Source organism: Anguilla rostrata, chromosome 4 (genome assembly GCF_018555375.3).
Source record: "Anguilla rostrata isolate EN2019 chromosome 4, ASM1855537v3, whole genome shotgun sequence".
NCBI classification, from domain to species: domain Eukaryota; kingdom Metazoa; phylum Chordata; class Actinopteri; order Anguilliformes; family Anguillidae; genus Anguilla; species Anguilla rostrata.
In genome coordinates, this window is record NC_057936.1 from 16592798 (window position 1) to 16617703 (window position 24906).

Sequence of the window (24906 nt, forward strand, 5' to 3'; positions counted from 1 at the left end):
AGTAATAGACATACGGGCTGGTTTTAAAAAGCTGTTATTTCATGCAGTTTTCTTCAATACATTTTACATTTTGTTCAATACATCATGAGTTTTAGTTAAAAAAATGACAAGGCATACTGACAGAATATTTTTCTGTTGAAATCTTTATACTGTGGGCCTGTTGAGAAACACTCCTTTGCATCTTTGTGAATCGTAAAAGATTATTAAATTAACGTTTTGTGTATATGATTTTATGCCATCATAACTATTAGTAACGTAAATCTGTTACTTTCTTGCTAAAAATGACTAAAAGATAAAAGGACAATGAATGCTGTCATTTTTTGAAGTTAATTGTGTATTTCCTGTCTTGTACATGGGATTGTGCTTATGTGTGTGTGCGTAAGATCCTCAATGGGGAAAAATGCTCACAATAAGGCAGTTTTAGTTAAAGTGACTGTACGGGTAAATCTGTTTCAGCAACAGTAAGATAAATCAGTTGCATTGCAATATCGACCTATATCAGTCTAAACGTTTCCATCAGTTCATGTGCAGATTGAATGGGTGGAGTTCAGTTTGTTGCTGGGCTCTGAGCTGTTGGGTCCAGGTCGTTCATGAGGTCATGAGGACATGACGTAATAGCCAATAAATATCTCATACTACTTACAGCCATATATCTCTCAAGGCTAATGAAGAAAGAAAAGTTGAGACATTAACATCAATCATCTTACTTTAAAAATGAAACTATTTAACGGTCTCAACGTGTCAAACGGTCCTGAATGGCTGCAGCATCTGCTGGTTTTCGGGGTGCTCATTTAAGTCATTGATCGACTAATGAAACTACACACCTTGTTCTCAAGGCCTTAACTGGCAGCTGACAGAAGGGAAGTCACAAAAGCCCATAGACACACTGCAGCCTCCTGGGAATTTAGTTTGACACCCCTTGTAACCTGTTGCAAAATAAGAAGTGCAGGAAATGTGCAGGATGTAAACCATCTCTCAGTTTTACAGAATAGAATTAACCACAAGGTGGCAGTATTACATAAATAGGACTATGTTGCTCTGAACAATATTGAACTGTTAAATGGAACCTGAATGCATTTTGTCTGTAACTTCTTTTTTTATTGAAATTACGGTAGGTGTCTGTGCGTGTGCATGAGTACGTGTTTTTTTTTTTTTTTTTTAATCTGTTATAGCTTGAATCTAATTAAAAACCTTTCATTTGCCCTCTGGATAATTAATGGAACAGTTCGACAATAGCTCCAATTGCATTATGAGTTTTTTTTCTGATTCTAAATTAGAGTGATTGTAGCAAAAATAAATTATAAACAAAAATTGGAGGAATCTAAAACCATGTCCCAGCTGCTAGTTCCTGAAATGCGTGTGTTTTCCTGGAATCCATTTGAAATTGTTCAAATGTTTAGAATACTGTGACATATCTGGGCAATTATGGGAGGATTCAATGATACTACAACAAGAATTTGTTTTATTAGAATTGATTTTTAATAGATATGTTACACACTATTGGTTCACAAAATCATTGAGCAGTTGTATTAAGCAATTTATACAAGTAATAATACTGAACTGAAATGTCTGTCACACGGTATGCTAAAATGATATGTGTAAAGTCAAAGTCCATTTTATGTACACACAGGTATCCATTCAATAACCAAACATTGCACCAAGCTTGCAATGCTGTGCTTCAGGTGCAGAAACAGCGATTCTAGACTGCCAGTCATCTTAGACGATAGAGAAAGGCTTTTTGTTTTAAAGTGATCAGTAACTACAAAAATAAATATTTTTCACATTATATTAAATTACAATTTTAGTATAAAATCTCATTTCAGTTCATTTATTCTATTAATCTACTATTAACTGTACGTTTGTGTGGTCCAGGGCATCTAACATCTAAGTCCATTGTACTGGATTTCAGCTTGATAAAGTCACACCAATATAGCAGATGTCAGGTGGGACTTTGATTATATTGTGTTTGAAAATCATAGTCATACCTGAAAACTTGTGTGTCTGTGTGAACTTTGGTATGACTAGCTGACATCAACAAAAAGTGGATAGAGAACCTCTGAAATTCTCCAATCAGAATTTAGCAGCATGTTTAAGGATCCTCAGGAATAGAAATTATCTCCACTGGGGTATCACCCTCAACCGGAGAACATGAAGACAATGGACAGTATTCAATTTCATTTCAACACAAGTTTCCCAAATAGGTTTTTTCAAACAACATGTAAACTTTACAAATCCTGGGAACCTCTTGATTCTCTTCTCAGTTGACGACCAAAAAGGAAGAAGAAATCCATGGGAAAAAACAGGAATGTTTTCACATGGAAAGAGAACAGCTATTTTTCATGAGTGAGTAGTAGACATGACTGCTTTACTAAACAGACTAAGCGAGGATAGGCAAGGGGCTCCAGTGCCAAGTTTCTGAGTGTACATTGCCGTGATAGAAGCGGTTTCTTCAGTAGAGAGCCCCCTCAGCAGAGTAACTACACAAATGCAGAAAAAACAGCAGTTGGGGAACAGACTCTGAGCAGACGAGACAGACGCTTTGTGTAGGCCTCAACCACCAACATCCTTTCAATGAATAACAAGTCACAACAGTCCAGTAAGAACTTGCTTGACCCAACTGCAAACTGCAATGAGAGATGGACCACACGACCTTCCAACGAATACTTACGTCATCTTTTAATCTCTTGTACTAATCAGAAGGGCTATATTCAATCTACCCATATTGTGCTTTATCCTTAACTCTGTAAGCCTATTCTAGGCCTTATTTTTTGTTTATTCAGTACACTTCCATACTATCAATACATTGCATTGCTGAATCCATAATGTTCTGTAAGAAAAAACATTACACTAGTTGCAAATGTACTGTCGAGGGACAAGGACAAACCGAAAAAAAACTGAATAGCCCAATCACACTCAAAATTGTACTTGAATTGGCACTGTTCCAGTTATTATTACATTCACATACACATCATAAAAGCTCTCTTTTTTTGTAAATAAAACAATTTACCTATGTACTTACTGTATTTTCCACCCAAAACGGACATGTGCTTACCACAGATAAAGAAGCAGCTTATCCTTCTAGCTTTGGAGCATGGGTAACAACCCTACACTGGCACTGCAGACGGCTTTCTTGGCCAGAGCCTTAAAGGAAGCTTTTGCATAATCAGCCTGCTCTCACAAAAGCTAAATTCCCATTCAGCTCCCACTATAGACATAGAAGAAGCAGGGCTTTCACAAGAAAACAAAAATCTCACGTAATACTTATCAGAATAAGGCAGCACATTATTTTGGCTTTAAATTACGCATTCCAAATCAAGTTTTTTTTTCTACGTGTGAATTAGTCTTGACTGTTTGTAAGACAACAAAGGAGAACAGCACCATCTTGATTCACCTGACAGACAGGAGCCCAAGCAATCTCTCTTAATGGCACTCTTGTGAGGTGAATTCCCAGACTGGACAGTTTTTGTGTGCAGCAAGCGAAAACAGGACTGAAAGGCGATTAGTGTGAGAAGCCAGACTGTATCCCAAGGCTTTTCTGATCGTTCACTCCATTTTTGTGGTGCTTGCCTCTAGTGGATACAGGTTTGCGGATTTTGTCCCTCTGGAGGACCGACTTCCCCAACCCCCCACACTCCCTTAGCGTTTGAAATCCCACACACTCCCCCAGAAACACTGCATCCTTTCTACCTTGAAAATCCAGATGAAGACAGTGTTGCTACAAGGCAGGATCACTTAATGTGCTTAATTTCTTACAATACCTTTCCCATTTTGCACTGCAAAGCATTTTGTGAAAGTCACTGTAGGAGGCATCGTGTTAAATAAAATGTGAAAGATAATTCATGTACGGATTACAAACCAAGGTTTTTTAACATTTAAGCCCATTTTTTGATTTTCGTTGAAACACAACAGGTGAGTGCTATCCTGATGAATCAGCCCATCCATGTCTAAACTGATAAGATGTCAGATTCACTGGAAGAGCAGAAGAACAGAAATGCAGACTGGAGTCATGATGCGTTGAAGAGTTACGGGGGTATATCCTGCTCCTTCATATGCCCAAATGTATTTGACGAGAAGGCAGTGATTGGTCCAGGGGTAATGTGAGGCCCCTGGTTGTGCTCCAAATGAGAACATTGCCACCGCTCTCTGTACATGTGTGTGCAAGTGTACGTTTGTTTGCTTATGTCGATGAAAATATGAGGCACGTTGGTGATGGAGAGAAAGATGTTGGGGACTCGTCCGTACTACTGATCGGATTGACTGAGCTTAGTGACTCTGAGAGTTTGATGTCACGGATCACAATCTCCACACAGCCATGGGTGTCCAGAATGCCTCTCCACCCTCCAGCTACAACCCCCAAATGGCAAGCGACGCGATGGCAGCACGGTTGGCACACTAATGCAGCCGGGATTGGCAGCTGGACTGAGCGTCTGCACAGCTGGACCGTTTCTATGCAGGTGTGGGTGCGGCCTGCGTCACTCCAAGATGTCTGTCTCAAAGGGTACCAAGTGGTAATAAGACAAGTTGGTTACGTAGGCCTCTGGGTCATCGTCACTGTTGTTTGGCTCAGTTAGAAACTCTTCGCCATTGTCAAACCTGTAGAGAAACAAATCAATGACTACAGCGGGCACAGAAATCTTAGCCTTGTCTAAAATGGCATTTATTATCTGACTTATGAACTAAAAACAAGTGAAAAAATCAAGACACTCAGAATTACACAATTCAACTCTGACAGGTGTAAACGACAAACTTAGTGCGCTGCCATAAAACTGTACTAAAATATATTTTCAGAGTACGCAATCTGATCGCTTCGGTTTTGTTTGAGACGTCCCTGATATTGACATCAGGGATTTCTGGTGAGAGTGCACTGAGAGTGCTCCCCCTGGCTTCCTGTTCACACCCAGGGAAGGAAATGCAGCTCTGAGCCACTTCCTGCAAACGAGGGGACCCTGGGTTCAGACTGCATTCCAGGAACCCCAACCACACACGACATGCAATTTTACGTTCTATCCCCAAAGTATTAAGTGTAATTAGGATTTTGAGGAAATCCTGCATGTTAGATTTGTCACAAAACACTGCATCAATGCATTATAATGAAAGTAACAGAAAAAAAACACATGAAACAGACTGGATGAGCAGCATGGCAGTGTTGACACAGCTAGAACGCGAGATTTGCACATTCAAACACCCAGTTGGAAACTGTGGATGAATTTTTGAGCAAAGTCAAGCACCTATTGCTCTTCCCCAGAAATTGTTTGAGTGAAATGTAAATTATTGAAGGTCGTGTAAAATTTTAACCCGCAAGAGATGTCCAGGATAAATGCGTGCATTTAGCAAATCGTTTAGGCCCTATATTCATGAACAGCTATCAGCGGATGTAGTTTATCATTAATTAATAATGATGAAAAGTTAATAACTTACACATGTTCTGCTGAGTCTGTAGATGAGGGTCTCTCCTTTTCATGTGACAGACTGTCGTCATATACAATGGTCTCAGTGTTAGCCAGGCAAAACCCGTTAGATCTCATGATCTCTGCAAAAACACATTACGTGAAATTCACTTCAAATCTGCAGATTTGGCCGATATCTACTTATGATGTGATCATTCATCATTTAGTATAAAAAACTGATATCTAATATATGGTGAGCTCCATAATTTATTGGACAAAGACATTTCTTCTTGATTGGTCTCTGTACTACGCAATTTTAGATTTGTAATAAAACAGTTCATGTGTGGCTAAAATGTACAGCTTTTATTACAGGGTATTTTTATACATTTTTGGTTCCACCATGTAAAATTACAGCATTTTACATTACACATCTTCACTTTAAGATCTAAAAATCTAAAATTGTGGAGTAAAGACCCAAATCAAGAAAAATGTGTCATATTATAAGGAGTTCAGTGCATATAATATTTAAAGCTGAAAACATACTTAAATGTAAACATACAGCAGTGTTCCTTGAGTAAAAACTGTTATTCTATATAGAATTCATGATAAGTGAATGCTAATGCAAACCATACTGAATGCTAACATGAAAAATAACATTCAGACTCATTCAGTATTTATATAAATAACACACTGCATTTATATTCTAGAGAGAAAACAAACTGACCTTTTGTTAGTTCCCTAGGCTTACCTTCTCCCCACAGTGCTAGTACATACTTATGCTGTTTATTTATTCTGATGTGGCTTGATATTTTTGAGAGAATACAACTGAAACATAGTTACTTTTACATAGATTAAACAGTGAATCAATCAATTTTGTGAAATGGATGCAATATTAAAAAAAATTATACATCCAAATTCCCACAAATATTCATTTTACATAGAATATGTCACCTTGTCGTGCAATTGTTATTTCTGTAACAAGTTAACAAAACTAACATTTTTACAGATGTAAAACAGAAAACCCCAAATATTTTGAATGATAATGTCAAGACCGTGGCAAACAGGACATACCTGATATCTTCACTGGACTCTGGAAGCACGGTTGGATCTTGTGAACATCGTCATTTTTTAGCACCTGGTCCAACGGTGATCTCTCAAAAAACGTCAGCACCACCTCTGACCTGGAAAACTGAGCACAAGAGGATATCACACACAGTATTGTGATGCTTGTAATGGAGACATTAATGTTTATGATTTGAAACTTTATTGTTCCCTTTATTGTTTTTTTTTTTTAATTAGTAAGAACAGGTCAAAACCTAGTATATGGCTGGACCTAACACACGTGATCCGGCCGAACAATAGTGTAACTTCATCACTCAGTCACTCAGTCACTCACTCGCGTTTGTAGGGCTGGCCCCGCTGTTTCGGTCCAGCCAAACAGATAAACAACAGACCTTTTCGTTCAATGAGTATAAAACCACTTAAAGGGTATGTAGACACAGCAGGTACTCAGTGTGTCCATTCTGGACTGTTACCAAATTTCTTATTATTTATATTATAGAATAATATAATATAAAATAATCTGTGCGAGCGCACTTATATTTATGAATGTGTGTGAGTATACCCATGTGTGAGCATGTGCAGGTGTGTCTGTATGTGAGAGTGCATGTATGGGTACACCTCTGTGTTTGTATCTGTGTGCAAATACAAGTACTGTAGCAGAGGCACCCACCTTCCAGGGCATGTTGATAGCATTCTTCAGCAGTCTCTCCACCTCATTCAGCCTGACTTCAGTGTCATTGGCTTCTTTAATCTTCACCAATCCTGTTGAACCATATGTGCACAGACCAGAAATCAATCTATTCTTGCTGTTTGCCTACTTCACTTTATTTAACATTGAACAGTCCTTAGCTTATACAAGGACAAATCCATCTTCCTGATACATTTTGCACACTAGCCCATAGTTCATAGCCTTCGAAACAAAGTCTTTTTTATGTCAACATCAAAAGCATTGAGGCCATTCAAAAAGGCCATAAATATCAAGACTTCAAATACTTAGTGACACAAAGCCTTTGTTCCAAATGCAGGCTACGAGCCCATGAACATATCTGTGTGCTTAACACACTTAAATGTAGTCACCATTCATATCTGAATTATACACTCTAAAATATTGTGTATGGCCATTAATGTTGTTTCTATCTGGGTCCAGAGGTCTCCCGCAAAGGTCAAAGTAATGGCGCTATATTCGTGGCAGGAAATAATTGGGGGGAAAAATGTTGCAAGAACAACATTTTTACTGGGCAGCAGTGTAGCACAGTGGGTAAGGAACTGGGCTTGTGACCGAAAGGTCATAGGTTCGATTACTGGGTAGGACACTGCCGTTGTACCCTTGAGCAAGGTACTTAACCTGAATTGCTTCAGTATATATCCAGCTGTATAAATGGATACAATGTAAAATGCTATGAAAAAAGTTGTGTAAGTCGCTCTGGGTAAGAGCGTCTGCTAAATGCCTGTAATGTAATGTAATGTAAAAAAAGAGGGAATAGCAGGAAGGTCTGCAACAAAACAACCAATGTGTCCTGACCTTTCTTCTGTTCAGTTCTGTGTAAAAAGCATTAATGATTTGGCTGATATAATAACATCTTGGAGAAAGAAAGAGAGAGCTAATATAGTCCGACTGATTTCAAATGATAAAATGTACTCACACCACTCTACCATTATCATTTTTCATTTCCTGTTTTTTTTTTCTTCAGGAAAGCAGATCACAGACCATGGACTCAAAATGGCCAGCTGCTTGTCTTAATACAGAGCTCAATTTAACTTGGCCTAACACACTGGCATTGTCTAAATTTTATAAAAATCCTGCATAGTAATGCACTTTTCCTCAGTAGCAGGTTACATTTGGTTGTATTGGTAACAGCTCTTCAGTATGTACACAAAAAGGAATAAACCATTTTCATGTATGCAACACATTTGCATTCAATATAATTACAAGACTTGCATTTTCATTATCTCTGGAAAAATTATACCCATAGCTTGGTTATGTGTTCGTCTGGCAGTCATTGAATATACTGTACTTTAAAAATTGTACTGAACTTCCAGAGTAAGTTTGCTATATTTGTCTTTCCACTGAAGGAGAAGCAGAAGCAACTGAAGCTATGGTTGAGCAATAAAACCACACCATTTAAGAAAACAACCATTCAAAAATAACAGCTAAATATATGCATTTCTGTTGCAGTGGTGAGGTCATGTTTTCTCATGCAACCAAAGCCCACACATTTTTTAACCTGCCATTTTTTACAGTAGTGACATCACCTGCAGAGTTATGAGGAAAAATTTAATTATTTAATGACTAAAAAAAATGTAAATCTCATCCAGCATGTTTAAGGAAACGTGTTTCATCCAGTAGGATTGTTTCTAATTTAATTGGGTTTCCTTACGTGAATATATATTTTGTTGAATGAATAACAATAGAAAATTGTCAACTCAAACACTATTATTGGTATACAATTTTGTTGTATACTTTTTATATAAGGACATTATTTCTAGTAAAGCATGGCACATGGAGTTGAACAGGGATACTGTGTTTCTACATTACGACATTAAAGTTCCGAGACAGAGCATTCACATAATGTTTTTGGAATATGTAATACTGAAATGTGACAAAGCTCCAAACCGACACTGCTGTTTTCCTCAACCTCAAAAAATATGAATTGTTAACTTTTGGTCCATGATAGAAGCTTGAGATTCTAACCCACGACCTTCTTGCTGTGAGGCGACAGTGCTACCCACTGCACCACCATGCCACCCTTTTTACCTATATGGTTGCTTTAAATATAATGAGAATGTCAGTTCAGACCAATAAATATCAATAATCTACTGCATGATTTACTACTGCACGTATTTAATTTTAGGTCTTTATCACGAAAAATGAATGACACTTTCATTGTTAAATGCAATCTAGCAGAGGTAAAAAATAATATACATTGAGCATTTTTACATAAATCTATTTCTGCATTGCTATAAAATCCCAATAATGTCCTGGGCACTGTTAATTCTTGAGAGATACCACGTCTGGCGATGAGAGACAATTTAAACCTTAAGCTTATAAGTCATTAATTGGTCAGCTAGACGTTTCAGTGTAGTAAGTAAACAGAACACGTGGGTTAATAATTTCGTAATTGAAAAATATAAATAAATATATATGAAAATATAGTGTACATTTAAATTCACAGAAATATGAAATATGTATCACTCACAAGTAAGTTTTTGTTTGTTAAATGTGCATTAAAAAAACACTCAAGTTAGAACAGACTGATCTGTATAGGCCAGAATAGGCCCCTTAAAGAACCTTCATTTCAAAATTGCATGGTTTCTCATAAAACCTGCACCAAAATTAGGGCCTAACCCGTTGCCTCATCCTCTGTTATTCAAGTGTCCCTCTGTGAACATAAAAGGAGTGCTCTGCAAGGAAGGAAACAAGAGTGGTGCATGCTGGGAACTCTATCTGTCTTTCTTCCCACTCACAGAATTGTCAGGATGTCTGTCTCTTTAAAAATGGTGTTCCCATTCTCCCATTGAATAGTGTTATTGGTCCCAATGATGTTATTTTACAGACATGCCAGCAAAATACAAATGAATGGACACTTTATCAGGGACGGACAACAGGCATTAATACATATCTGTTCTTTGCCAGCGAGAATGTTTTGATGACATCATTTCACTTAGGTCAAATTTAATTTAATTCAAATTCTACGTGAAATAGTCTGATCTTTTGACAAAGATTTCAATCAGGCTTTGATTATATGTTAGTACAGATTTGTATTTTTCATCTTTTTGTCATATCTTCCCAGTTTCTTTAGGGTGAAAGACTTATATAAACAGGACCAGCAGAACAAGACGAACATTCACAAAAGTAAAAAAATGAAGGCAAATTCAAAGTAGTTATGGGCAAAATGCAAGAATTAGCATTTAAGACTTAATGGGCATGACTCTGACTGTTGCACAGATTCAAAAATATGCAGATTGATCCTCTGGTGTAATTATAACATTCATTGATTATGTGCCAGCCCAGAGAATAAATAGATAATTTGTTGTGTAAGAAACTCCTCAGATACACCAAACAGTGCGTAGAGGTCACCAACAGCAAGAAATCAAAACTTTTCACATCGAGGTCACAACTGTAAGAAACCCCTCTGCAAACTATCTAACTTGGTCCAAGCAAACATGTCTCTGTCATAGATGAAATTGTTTATCCTGCTACGACACTAGTGTACAGGCGAGTGACTACGGGGTGCAGAGTTCTATGTGTATGTTAGGACCTTAAAACTGTTAGGTGTGCAGTGGTAAGAGTCAAAGAGAAATGGCAGGTTAAAATGAATGCAGTTTATTGTTCAGTGTGTTCAGTGATATTCAATGTTGCAAAAGTGTGTGTGCACTTCTCTCTTTATATACAAGGAAAAACCCCAAATAAAGACATAACTATGACAAAACAGTACAACAAGGAAACCTGCTTGCACTGTCTCTGCAAGCATATCACACTGGGTTAACCATTGTAGCTGAGACTCCAACTTGTTCCCCATGATATCGGTTTTAAATCAATACAAAACATGATTACACTGTATTACAGAAGCACCTAAGTTTTACAATGCTGATCCAATCAGATGTTTTGCAACTGAGCACTGTCTCTTAATCACACTTGCTGACTCCCTGTCAGCAGTGAACAGTCTGTTTTCTGTTTGGGTCTGATAAGAGGCAGGCTTCTGTGAACTGTCCTACAGTTGTGTGTTGCTAATGTGTTAGAATACCAAAGATTATTTGAGGTTTGTTCTTACTAGGCTGGCTGAATAAACTTCCTGAGGGTACTTCCTGTGGGTATTGGGCCTCATTGAGAAAACCTTGAAAAGTATCTTTATACTAACTGGCCTCTTCACACTCACAATGTTGCTCAGGTTTTTAAGATTAATCTGCCACTGAACTGATAGGTTTGCCAAAGCCCTTGCTTTATAGTAATATTTATAAAATATTATTTAATTGTTTCATATGTTGGCCACATTAATACCATTACTTTGGGAAAATACTACCATGTGGTATTGTTGCAAATGGGTGTTTCCTAGCCAGTTCCTTATTTCCTCAATGGCTTTCTCTTAAAAGCATTTACAGAGTCAGTGGCTGGGAATCTCTTCCAATGACCGACCCTTTTCAACATGATTATTGAGACATATTGTTGTCAAATATGTAGACAATTGAACAAAGTCTACATTGTTTTAAAATAAATTTCTAAATGTATTTCCTAAACAAGGCAAAGTTGTTATAACCACTTTCATACAGAACATTTCCATATTAGCCTAACTTTTCCAGCAATCTATAGTGACATTTCTTGTTCATACAATCAAACATTATCTGTTAAGTAGTTTGCTAATGAAGACAAAATGAATAGAAAAAGCTTAATTTCCAAAACCTATGAGAACTTTAGGAACTTTGACAGCGTACTGAATACTGTGCATCCAGTTAGTTAGGTAGTTCATTTATTAGGTAATTTATTTTGTACATGTGCTGTGTTTTGGGTATGTGTTGCTTACTTATTTTTTGCAGTAAGAAACAACATCCTGGGATTCATTTTTTGGAAAAAAAAGTGGAGTTTTGCATGTTTTATCCAGCAACGCTACGGCTTTGTTCACACTAATATCAAAATAGAACATTTCCATAAATGTTATTCGTTCCCACAACCTTCATTATCAATTCCCCTGAACCATATGACGTCTGCTACCACTTATCGCACTGCAGATTGCAAGTTGGGCTCACACAGACATGAGTCAGAGGCTCATTGACAGCTTAACACGTGGACTTGGAGGTGCCCAGTCAAGCCCAATACTATCATACCAGCCAACTGAAAATCTCGCATCCCAGGGCAACACTATAGCCAGCACTGCTCCACCCTATGGGGCTCCCACTCCCAGACTATAGATGAGGCCTATCATGAACGTTGCTGTAATTTGTTGCGGAAAACAAATCGTAATCGCAGGGTGGGGCACAGCTGGGGCACTGTATGCAATCATACAGTATGTGGCTAACAGAGATCCAAGTGACAGTGCAAGAAAATACTCGTCACCAAATGAGATAGGAACTAGGTCAATCCCCTGCTATCGCCACAGCACGTATCTCAAGGGTCATCTCTGCTAATGGGTCAGACCGCTCCATGTCACAGTGCACATTGGCCAGATTGTGCACATGGTTGATGATTGATGTGAACTAATATCAAGTCAATGTTTAGCCAAGGCTGAGTCTCGTCACCTACATGACAAATGTGAAGAATGGACACATCATCATGTGAGCATGAGCTGTTCATGGTATCCAACAGAAGGGCACAGTTCAACTGGCACTGAAGATAAACAACTGCACAAGCTATACACACACAAAATGACGTAATCAAAGCACACACACACACACACACAATATCATGTTTACAAATACACAAAAATGGTTTGTAAATGTACAAAGCCTGATACACATAAAGGCAAGAAACACACAACAAATGCACATTGCTTTCATGTGCAAGTTTTTGGTGTGGATACAGGAAAACACAAATATTTTCTTTTCTCATAAAGGCCACCACCCACTGCCGTAAAACTTGAGGATAGCCTCTTCAGCTTGCCAAACTGCCTTGTGGTGTCACTCTCACATCATCTTCCAATATCATATCCACAAGTATCCTGCCTTAAATGATTGAATTCTAACATAATACTGCAAAGGAATATATAGTCTTAAAGAATAATACAAAATAATATTACACCATTATGTTCAGTGAACATCGGTATTTGAAGATGTCGAAAACAATTTTGAAAATTTCTAAACCAGAGTTCCACCTACAGGTGCAGTTATTAATATTTAATGTTGTGGATATTGTTCTCTACACTTTTATAAACATTTGATTCTACTGTCCCACGTGACAAAATACAGCACCATCGTTCACATGCTGTTCCTGACATTTTCATTGATTTAAGAAGGCATTTAGGGTGTGGGTAAATGTAGGCTACATCATATCAGACCAGGAAAGAACCACCTGAGCATATTCTCAGATTTGAGCATATGCATGTTAATATGCACATGGATTTACACACATTATAGTGGTACTTCATTTCTCTGATGTCTGGTATTTCATTAACACATTTGTGCTGAAGTCCCAGGCTCCAGTGACTCAGATCATGTGAGCTGAATTTCAAGTGCTGCCCTGTGTATTTCCTTACCATGACAGAAATTCCTTCATCACTGATTACTTTCTGCTGGGCCTTCGTGAATCGGTTTCAAATCAGTCCTACCTTTTACTTGTATTTAGAGTAAAACCATTTATCTAAGAGGAAATGCCTGACATTCCCAGTCCCTGGCGTAATTAGTTCAGAAGCAATTAAGCAATGCCACAAACAAGTTTCCAAGGACCATGGCACCACGCCCACCTCATCAGTTGTTAGATACTGAGTTCCTCCAACTGGTTACTCTCCCTGTACGCGGTGGAGAGCTGGGTAGCAACAAACTTTGTGTTGGCCAGTGAATTTGTTAATTGCAATTTGGTGCATTGTGGGAAAAAGCCATTGAAATGCTTAAAAGCTAAAATAACATTTGCATACATTAAATCAGCGTAGCTTCATTTTCCACTGAATCACATTCTGCCCATGAAAGCCTTTGCGCAGGTTTGCAATACGGCTCAACAGAATTTATCTCACAAGGAATTTCCTGTAGCAATACATACTAATTGCTCAATGATACATCATCTAAGGGGTTTTAACTCAGATTTTTCAGGTGAAATTCAGGACAGTAACCATAATATCATTTTGACCTCCTGCTATCCTAAAGAGGTCTCTTTTTCCTGATAACGATTGAACTTAAGGCTGAACAAACGATTTATTCAGCTGTAGTGCATCCAACTTTCACATTTCCAAAAACACCATCAGTAGATCCCTACAAACCATCATAAATTCCAAGCATTGTTCTGTCCTTTGATACTGCAAACGAGGCAATCAAAAAAATGTAACCTAAATTATTCATACATCATGCTATTAAAACCCATTTTGTTCTACCTTTCAGTGATTGTGAGTTTGTATTAGTAAATCAACTCTATATACAAAGAACCTTGAATTATTAATTCATGAACCTTGGCATTAGAGGAGCGCCAATAGACAACTTATAGGCCAGTTCTGATGTCCGATATTTTCTCCTTGGTATTTGTCAATACCAATGTTGTTTCCATATTTAAATGGATTTATTTCAAATGCCAAAGGTTCAGTCACATCGATAGGCCTCATGTTATTTGTGGTACCTTCTGACTACAAGCAAACTGATCAAATCCTATGCTAATGTCTTAACATAGCATTTAACCCATATAGTTGAACAGTAATAGTAAAAGTATCAGAATTGCATTGACCATGTTTAGAACATGATCATTGAACACACTGTATTACTAATAGACTTGTTTTCAAACAGATCTAGTTTACTTTTGTATCCCCAGTGATGGTGCAGTACAGTAAAATCCTACATCCTTGTTTAAAAAAAAAAAAATCCTACATCCAACACCATATTGGTGTCAATGCATTCTCCCATCTATACAATAACAATTCATTTGGCAATGCCTAGACACTGACAATGAAGATTGCTGCTTAAAATTGTCCTTGCTGTTTAAAAAATCTAAATAAGTGGGAAAATACTCATTTTATCAATACTGTCATTCACAGTCCAAAAACCCCAGGACTAAAGGAGATACAGTACCAAAAATCTTGTAAGTTAAAACTGGGTTGTTCTCTCACTGAATATGAAGAGTCATAAATTGTTTCTATTTTGGAGAAATAGCCCTGGATTCACCATAGAATATGGCACTGGTACTGTTTAAGAACTAGGCTACGCATTTGATTTTCATTCATACAATATAAAATAAATCAGGAGGTGTCCCTGAATGCCACTCGATACTTGTCAATGGGCACTGTTGAATGTGAGGGAAAATAATTTTTTGCTTTACTTTACATTTTCTTCACATTCTGTGTCTGTGTCTTGTTCAAGTTCAGATTGTACAATAAAATGTCGTAACAACCTATGGGGCTGATTCCAGTGATAATATGATCGATCGGTGCATCCCTAAATGATATGATATCATATGCATTGGGTCGTATTGGATTCACATCAATCAACTGCACAGATGGCACCAAGGAATGTTTTTCAATGCTAGTACAATGAATACCAAACATGTTCCTGCCATTAGTCATCTCACTCTAACAGCACATACTGTCACTACAAACCCTTTCACATCAAATGACACAAACAAGGCAGCAATTTTCTACCTTCAGCCAGGCCCCATGTCGAACTCCCTGGTGTACACTGATCATTTACCCAAGTAAAAGGTGCTGTATTACAATTTTTCTGTATGAAACCCAGTTGTATAAATGGGACAGGGTATCTGCTATGAAAATAGCTCATCAAAATCACTTCAGCCTTTCCTATCTGTCTGCACATAAAATTTCCAGGAGTCAAAAATCTAGTGTTAGACAAAAAAAAGTGCGTACGTGTTAGATTTATGAGTTCATTTGCAGACATGTGCTCCAGCTTGTGTTCATGGCTCATTCTTTGCAGTGAATTAATTTGGGAGGATAGCATTATTGACTCCAGAGTCCAGACCAACAACAAGTTGAGGGGGCATGAGGCCTGGTGGCATGGTGGTGCAGTGGAAAGCACTGCCGCCTCTCAGCACAAAGGTCCTAGAATCCTGACCAGGGCCTTTCTGTGTGGCATCTCCATGTTCTCCCTGTGTCTGCACGGGATTCCTCCAGGTACTCCGGTTTCTCCACATGGTCTAAAAACATGCAGGTTAGGTGAATTGGAAACTCTAAAACTGCCTGTAGATATGAGTGTGTGAGGAAGGTCAGTATGGAAGTAATGTTTTAACTCCCACAAGAGTTCAGAAAAGAGTTAGTTTAACTCTGAGTCTATTCGATGGTCAGTCATATACGCTCAAATTGAGTTGATTCTAACTCCCAGGGAGTTTAAACCAAAGACCAGAAATTGTTTTTTAGACCAGAAATTATTTTGTGTCTCATAGTTATGTTCAAGGCTCAAAGCCTGTTAGCATTAAGCTCAGCTGTAACACCACTCAGTTAAAGTTTGGCTCCTGTCCATTCTCAACTTGCCTGCCAAGTGGGTATGCGACTGAGGAGGGAAGGGAGCTAAATTTATTTCAGGTCTTTAATCCAACCTGATTTGTCACCCTCACAAAATGACATCAGTTCCGAACCGTCCCGTTTCCTTGGTACCATACAGAAACAGGAAAAATAAGCTGCCCCGAAAAGCGGAGGCGAGGGAAAGGCAGCGCTCCAGCCGCTAACTTTTTTCATCACCGCTGAAACTGGATGTAAATTAAATATTGAATCCTTGAGGGAAAAAAAACCGACAACAGGAACATATGTAATCTATTGTCACCCTGGTCCAAGTAGAAGCAGGAACTAAATCCATGTTTCAATCAGTACCTTAAGCTATTAAACAGACCGTCGTGGCACAACCCTCATGACAGATGAGGGGAATCGAGAGAGCAGACAAGCAGAGAGAGACGTCTGCTACTTGCTTGCTCACTCCATTCCCATTGGCTATGTTTAGCTGCATAGAAACAGCTTTGACTGTATGGCTTGGAGCACAAAAAGGAAGCCAGGCAATGAAAACATGAAGCTGTGGCGTTTGTTACAAAGACACGTCAAGATATGTGATCCATGCCAGTCAACAGCTATGCCAACATTGAGAGCAAAATGTGGGAAAAAGGTTAGCGCATGTAACCCTGAACTTAGCATCATGCTGCCCTTTTACCCCAAAAATAGTGCCTTATATATTGAAAACAAATCTGGACCTCAGCACATGCCACGGTGACTAGGTATGAGTCTGGCGGGTCTCCATGATATTCATGTTGACATTAACAGTAAAAACCTGGACAAACCCAGCTGCAATTCACTGCCTACCAAATTAAGCCATAGCTACAGAATACAATGTATTAATTTAACTGTAACAGAGTCAAAGTGGGATCAAATGTGTAATCTAACAAAAGCTGATGTATTTTTTACTGTGTGGTTAACAAGTACCTACATTATTTTCTCTCTTTAGTCAGATAAAGTATAAGTATGATGTTACTAAACATTCAAAGCTATATTTGTTGTAATTTTGGCTTCAGTAAAATTTTACCAAGCATCGCTGAATCAATAAATAAAATAAACTTGATGCAGCAGTTTGTGGGGACACTCTGAAACGCTATGGTGCACAAAAGATTATCGCGTTGTGTATTATTTTCATGAATTTGAACACGAAGAATTAAGGAGCAGCCGCTCTTGTATATAATGTTTATGGTTCTTTTTTCTTTCTTTCTTTCTTTCTTTTTTGAGGTGGTAACAAAGAAAGTTTGTTATTCAAACGCTTCAATAATGTACTCGAAATGGACCGGGATGCTAGACTGTTCTCCGATGATAACATAATGAATTACTTCAGGCATAGGCCCATTCTGCTGCAAAACAGCAATTCATGCGAGCTGTAATACTTCAGATCAACAAACCAGTGCCATAGTGTGATAAGAACCGGAGGCGTTTTCTTTTTCCTTTTGTTGTTTTAAAGTATACCCAATGTGCGTTATCCGGCATAAAGAACTAGATTCAATTAGAATGCTGTCTTAAACCGAGCATTATCATACGATCAGAGCGTTTTTGACTGATAAAATAGAAATTAAAACAGCACTTCACGTTCAGAGCTCAGAAGTTACAGCATAATGCGACAGAGGGCGACATACCGTCCTTCAGTACAGAAGTGCTATCAACTTTTGACTGGAACTCTCCAAACTGTAAATATAGCCTACTCCAGAGCGACGAAGGCTAGTGTTAGAAGTTTTGCGGTTCCAAGAAAAAGTAAAGCAGCCATATCGTTTAATGAAAACTACAACGGGCAGCTGAATAGCCATCGTGTTAATGGCCTTGACGAAGAACTCATGATTATGAAAATAATTAGTCTTGGTTCTATCCTAAAAGTAAAAATATGGCTAAATACATTTTTAAAATAGGATGTGGCTCGCAGTTCACAAATTTATTTATACTTCTACAATCAGTTTCAATTCTTAATTCACAAAATTAATAATACAATTAATAAAAAATAATTTATGATATTAGACTGTGTTAAAAATCATGTGAAAATATTGCATCTTGTGTCCTTTTGTGATCTGAATTAGGCTAGGCCTACGTTTGATGGGGGACTATGATCTGTAATATTTAACCAAAATTGACATAATAAAATAATAGCGTGAATGCAAATTCTACTTTTAATAATGAAACACACAGCAATTACACTAATAAGATGATCATATTTCTAAACCTCAAGCCTGGTTTATCAATTAATGAGTTCCAAGTTGGGGACTTCGGTTGCATTTGCCATCATGCACTGACCACAAAACATATTAAATATTCTGAACATGGATAAATATTGTAGGAAATGCAGACTAACCTTCAATTAGGGGCGACTTCGTGAGGTCTCTTCTGTCCTCGGGGAATGATTCCACTAGCCTCTTAAACAACCTCCCCAAATCAGAATAACTCCGGTGCAGGTATAAAATGTTTCTGTCCGACCATTCGGTCCTGATCTCAAAGAACTCCTCTTCTTCGCCTCGCTGACTGATAATCAGTCGCCGGATCCCGTTCACCCAACAATCTTTGACAAACATGTTCACCAGCGACGTGCCCTCGAAAACCGCCGATGCCATTCCTTATCATTCAGTCCAGCATTCTGGGGCGAGGAGCTTGGCCGCTCCTGTCAAGTTTTCTCGGAGAACTAAAAAGCCGTGCCCACCAAGAACGATAAATGCCCTGGTTATTGACTTATTTATTACAAATGCACATCACAAACGCTCGTGAACTGCGCTGTTTCCTGTAGTCTATTATACTTCTGATATTGCTCTGTTATAGATGTTCTGAAATGAAGCATAACAGTTCAAATCGGTGTCTTCTGTTCAGTCCAGCGCATACGCAATTCTAAACGTGGCACTGACAGCCTGCAGTTTGGGAAAGGGCTGGAACAAGAAAATAACAAAACAAGCCGCACTCAACGATTGGAGAGGACTTGACCGTTAGTCACGGACTTTTTTATGAATAGGCTGTAGAAATTTAACACTAATAAGAATGCATGTTAAATTGTAACAATCGTGTAACACTGGGAGAATAGTGAAATATAATCTTAAGTGTCCAGATCGCTTTCGCTTTTTTAACTTGCCATATTTACCCTAAATTGTCTCCGATCTTAATCCGCAGTATTACTTCTCGGCGAACTCCTGCATATCATGAAAAGCAATTATCTAGCCAAATAACAAGATATCGAGTTTTCCTAAGCCACTGGACGTGCATCCCGTTTCCGTCGACAATTTATAAGTGTAGGCTACGTGTCCTCTTGCTTAGCCTTCAGCTTTCACTGTGTAGGCTACAGAAGTTGTCCCATTCCCCTCCCTCTTCCTCAGCGCGACTGGACGCTACGCAAGGAATGCTACTTTCTTTAATGTAGGCTAGCTATCATTTGACGGTGCTTGTGCCTATGTGTCGGTCATGTCTAAAATCAAATTTGGTATCAATGGAAATATTCATTTCCTTTCATAAATCGCCACATCCACAGCGTTATAAAATAAACAACGTAAGAGGTTCATTATAAATCTAGTTTGCCCAAACCCGCTCAGTGTTTCTATTTCTCTCTTTCATGCTTACACGCAAATGTGGTTCCCTCTTTTAATTTTCCTGAACATCACAACACCCAAAAAGGGAAATGAGCTAGCGTGTCTGCTCTTGACATCAGCCTCCTCAGGAATTTCGTAGCTCCTTTTTGTGGATACTGGCTCATGCAGTGAGGTCTTCCTGTAGGATTTGCTGAACAAAAGTAATACCGTAAAGCAGTTAGCCTACTGACAAGTTTGTCAGTGAAAAATTGTGTTATGAAATATAGTTTTGTTGTTCTCATCACTACCCTTCTGTGCTCCAGATAGCCTGCCATCAAACTTTTAAAAGAAATATCTATTGACTGTTTTACTTTTTCTCATCATTTTGAAAAAGTAAGCCGTATATGGTCCAGCCGCGTCAGCATTGACACAGCAGGATTTGATACCAAGCTGTTTGCTAAATCTTTACGCTCAGAATGAGTGAGTGCTTTAAAGGGATTTGTTTTCCAACAGCCCCTGATCCAACTAGTTCATGTTGTTTGTTGTAATGTTATTAAATTGCCTGAATAAAATAACACACTACTCTTGTCATGAGGCCAAATTGATTCAGTTACAATTTATTTGCCGGATAGGGCTTGCCGCAAACTACCATAAAACAAAATATACCCCTGCTGGCATGGCTTAAATAGGACCTCAAGAGTACACAAGACATCCAAGCATGTCAAGTTCCAGGTCTCATGTGGCTGAAAGTTCTCATTTCTGTGCTGTGTTTTAAATGAGACATGAAATTCAACTAGTATTTTAAAACTCATGTGTTTAATGAAAATAATCCTAATTAGAATTTACTATGAAGATGCTTCATTAGTCTAAAGACCAAGAAGTGTCAGGATGCCCAATAAGAAAAATCCCTTCCCTTTTTGTAAATATCATCTATTGATATGTATCGTTTCCTTAAAGCAGTACATATCATCACAACTCCATGTCAGTGATGTATTGGTATGTTCTTTTCTGTGACATGCAGTGTTTTATCATGCATTCCAAGCTACCTACCACATTCATTTTCATTTTCACTTTCACTTTTCCCAACATCTTTGCTACTGCATGTACCTCTTTATTACTTCTTAATTCAAACTGTAACTATTGGCATTACAAATACAAATGTTGCTCCTAAGCCTTCACAGACAAGTATATACACAGTATGGATGTTGTTCTAGAAATCAATCTGACAATATAAGTCTTGCTTTTGTCTCCTATGTTTTGTTTATTTTCAATCCCGTCCCTGTACAGTACCTTGTAATATAGTGTATACTTGTTCTGCATCTGATGTTTTACGGAACGGCTTTCTATGTGACATTTTTTTTTCAGCTGGGATTTTACAAGCCCAATTCACAATGGGCATAGTGCTGTACCATGCCCATGGGTGCAATACCGGTGCTCAGCCCCTGAACCTCATAACTAGCAGTTATGTGCATAGAGCTGGTTCCAGTCCTGACTCTGACAGTGTTGTGTGGTATGTGAGCCTGGTAAGTTTTCATTAAATCACTGGGGAGTAGTTAGGTCATCCTAGTTGGTTCAGAAGACATGTAAAATTCCCTTCAGCCGAAGGCTCTGTTACACAAACATTATGGACTGTGCTTCATCGGGTACTGGCTTCCTTGTGGCTACACTTGGGCATTTCTTTGTGTCAGTGCTGTGTCTGGGGGTATAGTCTCTATTGACCATATATTTCCAGCCTAAGTAATAAGAAGCAAAGCACACCCTTGTGACAGCGACCCTTCTATATTGCCATGCTCCTCAAGGTTGAAGGAATGATGTGAATTGTTTTGCGAATGGAACATCTGTGTCACTGCTTCAGTTTGCGGCACACAGTGTCAATCAGAGGATGTTCATCTTTTTCTAAATGAGTCTATTTGAAAAATCTCTGGCCCCTGACATTCAGGAGTAATAGGACTCGCCAGTCGAGCAAATAATTAGTCCAATTAAATACTGACGAGCAGAAGCAGAAAGAGGCACAGTGGCTGTCCAGATTTTATCAGTCATCTGAAATTTAAACTGGATGTGAAGATTTGGGGGCATATGATATGGGTGTATGACTGTCTGCCTGACTGCACTCAAATCTGGCTGGTCAATTAGAGACAATAGACCTAGTGCCAGTAGCTGAGAACTTGATAGTTTAAAACCCATTCACACATGATTCAATTTGCAATTTAATCAAGCACACCACTTTGGCACACACAGGAAGTTATTTTGGTCATTTTTTCTGACTTTATGTTTCATTTTGTTTTTTCCATAGACATATTTTCGGAAGTTCTTTTTCACCATATCGACAATAACCAAGCATTCATGCCCAGAAGTTACCGCCTTCACTTTGCAATGATAAGCTCGCTATGTCCCCTCATAAACAAATCACATTCCTAAGTATTTTTCCTACATATTATGTAGACAGTGGAAGTTATGTGACCTGGGGAAATAAAGGAAGCAATGGCAAATTGGATTTGCTACCAGATCTACACAAGGCCTCAGATACAGCTGCATATTTTGCTTGCTCACTCTCTTCATCTCTCTCTCTTTCAGACACACACATGCACTCATGCACACACGTTCACATATTTAGGAATAGGTCTCTCTGAGGATCCAGTCCAAAGGATGCCAAGCCGTGTCTCCACAAAGTATTCATCCTTCCGTTTGTATTTGTGAGGAGAGAGGAGCCAAGTTTTTTTGCGTGTAATGACCCATAGACAATTACACTGCTGTAATGCCTCACCCATGACATTATAAGTACCCTTCAAGTCATCACAGCAAGGTCCTGCCCAATGATTTTATGGGAAAGCCATAACCTTTTAATAGAATAATATATCATAATGAACTGTAATGGACCGTAACTCTCATGACTTCAATGAAGAAAGTGTTAATTATTGTTTTAAAAAAAACATTTTCAGTAATAAATATCTCTGCTCCTTGGTCTGACTTGTGGTGCTGCTAAGAGGAAAATCAAAGTTGTAAGTACAAACAGAAAAATAAACTCAGACACACAGAAACATATGCTCACACACACACACACCCACACACACACACACACACACACACACAGGGAACACCTAACAAGGGCAGTCAGTCAATTGCCATTTACTTGAGCTAACTGTCCATGTGTAGTAATGCATACCATAACAACATGGACTAGAGTAGGTCAATACAGTATTGGCATATGAATTAAATAAACAGCAAACACCTCCCTTTAAAGAATGCCTGACAAGTAGTTTATTAAGCACACAAAGCCTTTAATATTTTAAAAGGAGCAGAAATGTTGTCCTAAAGGTCAATGCACCATAACTATTGTGTGGCCAGCAGGTTAGCCCTCTTCTGCAATATCTCTTCATTAAGGGACATGTTTGTTATCAGAGAAGAAACATTTCTGTTACAAGGGTGCAAAAGAAGTACCCAGGAAACATGAAGGAAATTAAAATACTGACTTTGCTCTGTGTTTCTGGACCAGAATTTGTAAGTGATATGTAAACCATGACATGCCTCGCATGTATATATTAACAAAAAAACTCATCATTGAGCTCATATAAATGATCGTGAGGACAGCCTGTCGCTTTGCATCAAGTAGCTCGAGCTTTCTCTGAAAATAGTCTGGCTATGCCGACGCATTTCGAGGCGGCGAAGTTCTCATTCTGGTTGCGGCACGCGCTCACGTTGATGATTCACTCGCATCTTCTCTGTCATTTCATCCCCATCGTTTTGATTTCGAGGCACAGGGGACCAGGAAATGTGTCCACTCAGGTGCTTATAATGCAGCTGTGCACAGACTGGAACATAAAAATCTCTGCTTTAATAGCCTCATTATTCCAGGTTATCAGAGGAGGCGCCTGCTGCATAAAGAATCTTGGGAGGGAATTTTTTTTGAACAGCTTCTCTTCATTAGGTTTAATAGATGAATGGAGAAAAGATAATTCATATAATGTTTGTTATGGATTCATACATTGTTAAAGGGAAACGTTTGAAATCTTAAAATTGATGGTAACTGGGTAGCCATCAATTAATAGGATATAACACATTTAAGCAGTGGATTGAAACTTCAGTAGCTGAATTCTAAAATATTCCCCAGCATGCACCTGTGAGGAAATTCTCATTTTTGGCACTTCTTTATTTTTGTGAAAGTCCCTTTATATCTGTACCAATAGTACATGTGACAGGAGAGGGGCGAGCGAAGGATGTTAGTTCCATTGCATATTTAGCCTATAGAAAATCTATGTTCTATGAGGCACCAGTAAATGAGGTATTCTCCTTTTTCTAATTGCATTACAGTGCTTAATGTAAAGTCATTTTATAAGTAAATATTATTGTTGTACTTTTTTGTAATAGGTTATATAATTGGTTATATTTTGGAATGTACTTACAGGGTTAAGTTAACTGTGTTGAGAAGAATATTTCTAACCTCATTCGAGGTATATAGGTATATTCCCTTTAATTCCCCAGCCCTTTAAAATAGTCCGAATTTCTCCCATACACCCTGAAGAACCCACTAGCCGATTCTGAAATGTGTTCTCCGCTTGAAACAGGCCAAGAAGCTTCTGTACCACATTGGACAATTCACACCCAGCTGTGGGTGACATGTCTGTGCCACTGCACTGACTCACAAGATCCATCGAATGTACCCACCCACCCCCCCCCCCCCCTCTCTCTCTCTCTCTCTCTCTCTCTGTCTCTATCTTCCTTAAGAGTTAATCAATTAAGAATAAATGGATTCTTCCAGGATTGTTGTTATACCCTATATATTTAAAAACAAATTGTAACTATTTGTTTCATCAGTTACCAAAAACA

General features: G+C 38.4%; 1 protein-coding gene across 1 annotated transcript; it reads right to left on the reverse strand.

Moving 5' to 3' along the window:
* Positions 1-1456: 1456 nt before the first annotated feature.
* LOC135252648 (PX domain-containing protein 1-like) lies at positions 1457-20262 on the reverse strand. Its single transcript, XM_064330968.1, has 6 exons — positions 19662-20262; positions 18891-19214; positions 7120-7211; positions 6459-6576; positions 5419-5530; positions 1457-4593 (listed from the first exon to the last, which is right to left on the reverse strand). Exons 2-6 carry the CDS (start codon positions 19144-19146, stop codon positions 4473-4475), a joined length of 699 nt encoding a protein of 232 aa, XP_064187038.1. The 5' UTR covers positions 19147-19214; positions 19662-20262; the 3' UTR covers positions 1457-4472.
* Between the last annotated feature and the right edge of the window lie 4644 nt (positions 20263-24906).

Bases quoted from the DNA above. Each gene is read 5' to 3' on its own strand.
- LOC135252648 (XM_064330968.1), bottom strand. From the start codon at position 19,146: ATGGCATCGGCGGTTTTCGAGGGCACGTCGCTGGTGAACATGTTTGTC. The intron at 7,212-18,890 runs GTTAGTCTGCAT...ATGGTTCAACAG, and splicing joins GAAGTCGCCCCTAATTGAAG to GATTGGTGAAGATTAAAGAA. The intron at 4,594-5,418 runs GTAAGTTATTAA...GTTTCTCTACAG, and splicing joins ACAGACTCAGCAGAACATGT to GTTTGACAATGGCGAAGAGT.